Source organism: Arachis ipaensis, chromosome B07 (assembly GCF_000816755.2).
Source record: "Arachis ipaensis cultivar K30076 chromosome B07, Araip1.1, whole genome shotgun sequence".
Classification (NCBI taxonomy): Eukaryota; Viridiplantae; Streptophyta; class Magnoliopsida; order Fabales; family Fabaceae; genus Arachis; species Arachis ipaensis.
In genome coordinates this window covers 69,907,427-69,913,203 of record NC_029791.2, presented here as the reverse complement: position 1 = coordinate 69,913,203, position 5,777 = coordinate 69,907,427, and the positions used below count along the sequence as shown (strand labels likewise).

At 31.2% G+C, this 5,777-nt stretch overlaps 1 protein-coding gene across 1 annotated transcript; it reads right to left on the bottom strand.

Moving 5' to 3' along the window:
- LOC107607249 (myricetin O-methyltransferase-like) lies at positions 1,536-2,929 on the bottom strand. The gene is made up of 3 exons (XM_016309221.1): positions 2,680-2,929; positions 1,846-1,867; positions 1,536-1,761 (listed from the first exon to the last, which is right to left on the bottom strand). Exons 1-3 carry the CDS (start codon positions 2,927-2,929, stop codon positions 1,536-1,538), a joined length of 498 nt encoding a protein of 165 aa, XP_016164707.1.

The window sequence follows — 5,777 nt, the reverse complement described above, 5'->3', positions numbered from 1 at the left end:
AAGCGATGTTTTGACTCGAACAATGAACAGAGCAAGAGACAAAGGATAGAAGGGGGAACAAGTGGACCTATATCCTCACCAAGTATTACAAAGTTTGACCAAGCAGTATCTCGAAGTATCCTCACTGAGATGTTTGTGACTGAAGAGCTAGCTTTTCGATTTGTAGAAAGAAATGTGTTTCGAAGGCTATTGCATAGCTTGCAACCTAAGTTTAAAATCCCTTCGCGTACTACATTGGCCCGTGATATACTTTCTTTTTATGAAACAGAGAAAATGAAGTTACAAAGTTATCTCTCTCATCATTGTCAAAAAGTGTGCCTTACAACTGACACTTGGACGACATCGAGTCAAAATTTGACTTATATGTCTCTAACGACACACTTTATTGACAATGATTGGAAGTTGCAAAAGAGGATATTGAATTTTTGCCGGGTTGAGGGTCATTCAGGAGAAGTACTTGGTAGAGCTATTGAAGGTTGTTTGGATGCTTGGAAATTGCATCAGGTTTTTACTGTAACGGTTGATAACGCAACTTCTAATGATGGTGCAATTTTATACTTGAAAAAGAGATTAAATGCATGGAATAGTCTTGTTTTAAAGGGGGACTATCTTCATATGCGTTGTTGTGCTCATATCCTAAATTTGATAGTAAATATCATTAACATGTTGTTGTTGATTGCAATTGTGCTTGATCCATGTCACAAGTTGAATTTTGTAAATTGGATTTTGGATGAGTCATTTGGTGTTGAAAAGGGAGGAGAACTCAAGTCAATATTGTCTATTTGCTTGAATTCCCTTTATAATCACTACCAAGGCAAAGAAGATGAATCTCAAAGCAATCAAGATGCAATGATCAATGAAGAGGATGAAGATGATATCCTGAATATTTATTTGCAGTCAACTGGAAGTGATTCAGATGCTAAATCTGAACTTGACAGATATCTGAAAGAAGATTGTGAGCCTAGAAACAAGTCCGCAGAGTTGGATATTTTGGGTTGGTGGAAGGGAAATTCAACCCGATTTCCTATTCTTGCACGTATGGCTCGAGAAGTTTTAGCCATACCGGTTTCTACAGTTGCTTCTGAGAGTGCGTTTAGTACAGGAGGAAGGATTATTGACCCTTATCGGAGCTCCTTGACACCATATATGGTGGAAGCTCTTGTATGCACTCAAGATTGGGTAATAGATGACTCATTTGGACTAATTAAAAATTTTGAAGTGATTGAAAAAGCTGAACAAGGTAATATATATTTTTTTTATTACTTGTTTGTTACTAATTGTTAGTTTTCTATAATTAATGAGATATTTTTTTATGTAGGGAGAAATTCTTCAACAAATGTTGGCACGCTTGTTTCTCTTGAAGATGATTAGAATATTGTATTCAGTTTCTAAACCATTTAAAATGATTTAGTGCAGTTTCAGTTCAGTTTATGGAAAAACTGAACCATGCACACCCCTAGTTACAACTTACAAGAAGATTAACCACTTCATTATTCGTGGTCGACTATATCACTGGTATGTGCTACCATATTAAATTATCTGGGTATAAGCATATATTCAAGTTCTATAAACATTGAAAAGGAAGCATACGAGTTGATTGTTTCCTGTGATGTGATCCACTTCCATACGTCCATAGCATCCACTTCAAGGATAACTTTATCAAATCCGTTGTCCTTTACAACAGCGCCTCTTTCCGTCTTGCATTGCCCCTGTTTGGTTTTGTCCAGCTCCTCTGCCTCATAATGCTTCCAATCCCTTCTCCTGTTTTTGCTGTTAGAACTTTGATTTTTTCACTTCCTGCTACTGCAATCCATCAGACATATCTGGCTTCGTTTTGTTTTTCACCTTTCCAAAAGTGCCATGAATACTGCAGAATGTGGGTTAATACTTATGAACCAATAAAGTTCTTCGAAACTTTCTTTTATCTTTCCAAACCATGCTACTTTTAAGTTTAATAAAATGTTTATTAAGTAAGTGAACTTAGGTTATGAGATATTTAGTCTCCAAATCTGGAAACCATATTTACAACTTCAATGAGAAATAGATTTGCAAACTGACGGTAGTAATCACTAAATTAGGGTTTTAAGAATGATACTATAAAAGGAAACATTTGAATTGAACTTAAATGAACAACATGACATTAAGAAGTTGCATTTGAATTATAACAGAAAACTGCAAAAATTCAGAAATAACAATACCTAAAAGGTGTTTGTTACGGTACGATGATAAATTTATACGTATCGATACGTTTAAAATATGGACAAATAATAACAAGCCACGTGGAATTTATTTTTCACATCAACATTTAATTTTTTTTTTAAATATATATTATATCACCACTTTTATTAATATATCCACTTAATTAAATAAAAATAAAAAAAAATTATTTAATTTTATAAAAAGTCTTAAACATCATTCTTTTATTTGATTAGACAAAAATATCCTTTTAAATTAACAAAATTTTAGAATTCAATTAATCATAATTTTATAGTTTCAAATAATTTAAATAACAAAACAAAAACATATTAAAAAAATAAAAAATCAAAATTTCTTCATCTTCTCCAATTTCTCTAATCATTCGTGTCCCCTCTAAGCAAAACATATCAAAGAAACAAAAAATCAATCGTTCTTCATCTTCTCCAATTACCCCTCTGAAGCAAAGCAGTGAAAGTCTCAAACCAAAATCCAAGATTCTTTGTCGCCGCCGTAAGACTGCATCGGCAGAAGGGATCGATTTGAACATGTCACCGGCAACAAAGTTCAAATTCCCATCTCCTTTGAGGTTACCAACAACCTCCGACTGGTCAAAAACGGTGCACTTCAACTGCGAAAACTCTTGATGAATAAGCTTGGAGACACCACCAACATCAACAATGGAGCCGAGATTCTCAAACACGTGCCTGCACTCCTTAAGCGCAATCTTGAACATGTATGAATCAGCGGCGAAGAACGTAGGGTTTTAGTTTGGGATTTTCACTGCTTTGCTTCAGAGGGGTAATTGGAAAAGATGAAGAACGATTGATTTTTTGTTTTTTTGATATGTTTTGCTTAGATGGAGCACAAATGATTAGAGAAATTGGAGAAGATGAAGAAATTTTAATTTTTTATTTTTTTAATATGTTTTTATTTTGTTGTTTAAATTATTTGAGACTATAAAATTAGGATTAATTGACTTCTAAAATTTCATTAATTTAAAAAGATATTTTTGTCTAATCAAATAAAAGAATAATGTTTAAGATTTTTTATAAAATTAAATAAAAAATATTTTTTATTTTTATTTAATTAAAGGGATGTATTAGTAAAAGTGGTGATATAATATATATTTAAAAAAACAAAAATTAAATGTTGATGTGGAAAATAAATTCCACGTGGATTGTTATTATTTGTCCATATTTTAAACGTATCGGTACATATGAATTTATCATCGTACCGTAGCAAACACCTACGTAAAATTCTATATTCTAAGCAGACTGAACTTACTACTATTATGTTAGTAGGTATTAAACCTCTAAATCCAAACTATAAAACTCGGAAAATATCAAGCAAATACATAAGCTATGCGCCAAACTTTTGCTCACCAAATTTTCTTCCAATTTAGAAGTCGATCATGAAAAAGAATAATGCTAGGTAGACAAAAAAAAAAAAAAAAACAGGCAGAACTTGTCTTATTTAGCATTAATTAATTATTACAACAATTAATGAATGCTAAATAAGATAAATTATAGCTGTTTTTGACTGATTTTCTTTAGTTACTAAACATTTTCGAATGAAAAATTCTTGTATGCTGCTAAGTACGTCATTTGCTCTATTCAATGTGAATTTATTGTTTTGTTTTGAATTAAAATTTTTAAATCATGGTTAGATTATTTTGTAATAGTTTTTAGAATTAATTGAAAAAAAAAAATTTTACATCGTTGATATGTCAAAAATAAATGACATAAAACAAAATGAGTTGATTTATTCTTTAGAGCACATAAGAATTTCTAGAGAAATAACTAGCTATCGGGACCAACCACGTCAGTACTCAAATGTTGATCTGATTTTTATTTAGAAGGTGTCTTCAACTTAAGGAGGTCATTATCATTCTATTACAACAAAGGGCCTAATCCTGCACGAGAAAACAAAGCATCGAACACATTATCAAGCTCATTTATGTTGCTTTGCTTATCACTTAAATTTTAAATAGCAATATCATATTTTTGTAAGCGAATCAGAATAAAAAATAGCAGAGTAAATGTCCCCTATCACTATGTAGAATTATTATGAGAGGACACTCAACTAACAATAATCCCAAACGTATAAAGATGCTTCCTGCAAAAGTCTTCCCTAATTTAAGCCAACAACAAAGTCCAGAAGTATAACATAAAATGAGATCATAGTTTTCAATGAGTAACCTCAACGCTTAAAATATGATTTTTAAATGTAAGAAAGAGCAAGAGTTGATATCAAACACAACTTGTGCAAACACAAACCATTCAATTGAGACATCAATTGCAACAGTTACTCAACATAAGTCAAGTTAATGCATAGAATATAAGAGAATATTCTCATTATAGTAGCATTCAAATTGCAATAAAACTGAAAAGCAAAAGTCATATAAAAATAAAGAAAAGGAAGTCCTTGGGATGGTTACAATCATAATTCAAGAAAAAGTCTAGAGAGAAGATAACCCAATTAGCCTTGGAAGTACACATAAAACTCGATTGCACCATCAGTTCAATGGCAAGATCCAATATCCAATTGGGCATGAATGAAACTAAATATTATAATAATGGAACAAAAGCATAGAAAGTAGAGTAAAAATGTGTGCTAAATTTTACAAACCTGGATTGACAAATTGTTGACCTTTTTTCCCCACAATTCATATTGAGCAAATTATTTGTGAAGATAAGTTTGTTTATCGTTCATTGATCTACTTTCTTAGATTTAGCCTATATTATTTAGAAGAGGAAAGAAAAAGCATAGGGTAAAGCCACTTTAATTTGGGAAGCTCGTTCCAAGAACACAAACAATGTCAAGGCTTACATTATTGGACATGACATGCCTCATTCACTATTGGAAAGATTATCATCTCCATAATCTCTTGTCAGTAACTGACATATGCTGTAAAAGCATCATCTAGTGAGAGAGAAGAAGCTTATGGTTAAACCATAGCAACAATATTTTCAAAAGAAAAGGACTGTTTTAACCGGGCATAATATTATTAGCTTGCCAACCTTTCCAGATATGTAATAACATACTTTCCCATTGATTTTGCCTGACAGGACAGAAATGGCAAAAGAAACCAAGCATTTTGTACACAACAAAATTGATATGTCCTCAACGCAAGGAAAGCTTAATTTGATTGGTGTAATATGAACCACAGCAATATCAACTCCGAAGATAGAGTTGTGGACAAATTAGAATTGATCAATGTAAAAGACACAAGTTATAGATAGTAACACAACAAAGATGACTTACTAATAGGGGCAAAAAAAAAATTTTTGTTCATATATATCTGCAAAATATTCCACTATAAATAATCCATTGTACCTATATTTTGTTGGAAATAAATAGTATGACTACAATCCAATCAATCATGTGCCAAATAATTTGTTATTGTTATTATATTAAAATGTTAATATAAGAAAATCCTTGATTAAATTTAGAGATTTATCATTGTGATACTGATCATAATATTGAGAAATAAATCTTTTATAAATTAAATCTAAATTATTCTTGGTCATAGAATTATTAAAAGGACATTATAATTCGGAAATATATATATATATATATAT

Bases quoted from the DNA above. Each gene is read 5' to 3' on its own strand.
- LOC107607249 (XM_016309221.1), bottom strand. From the start codon at position 2,929: ATGTTCAAGATTGCGCTTAAGGAGTGCAGGCACGTGTTTGAGAATCTC. The intron at 1,868-2,679 runs GTTTGAGACTTT...CACATTCTGCAG, and splicing joins ACAAAGAATCTTGGATTTTG to TATTCATGGCACTTTTGGAA. The intron at 1,762-1,845 runs GTGAAAAACAAA...CAGCAAAAACAG, and splicing joins TTCATGGCACTTTTGGAAAG to GAGAAGGGATTGGAAGCATT.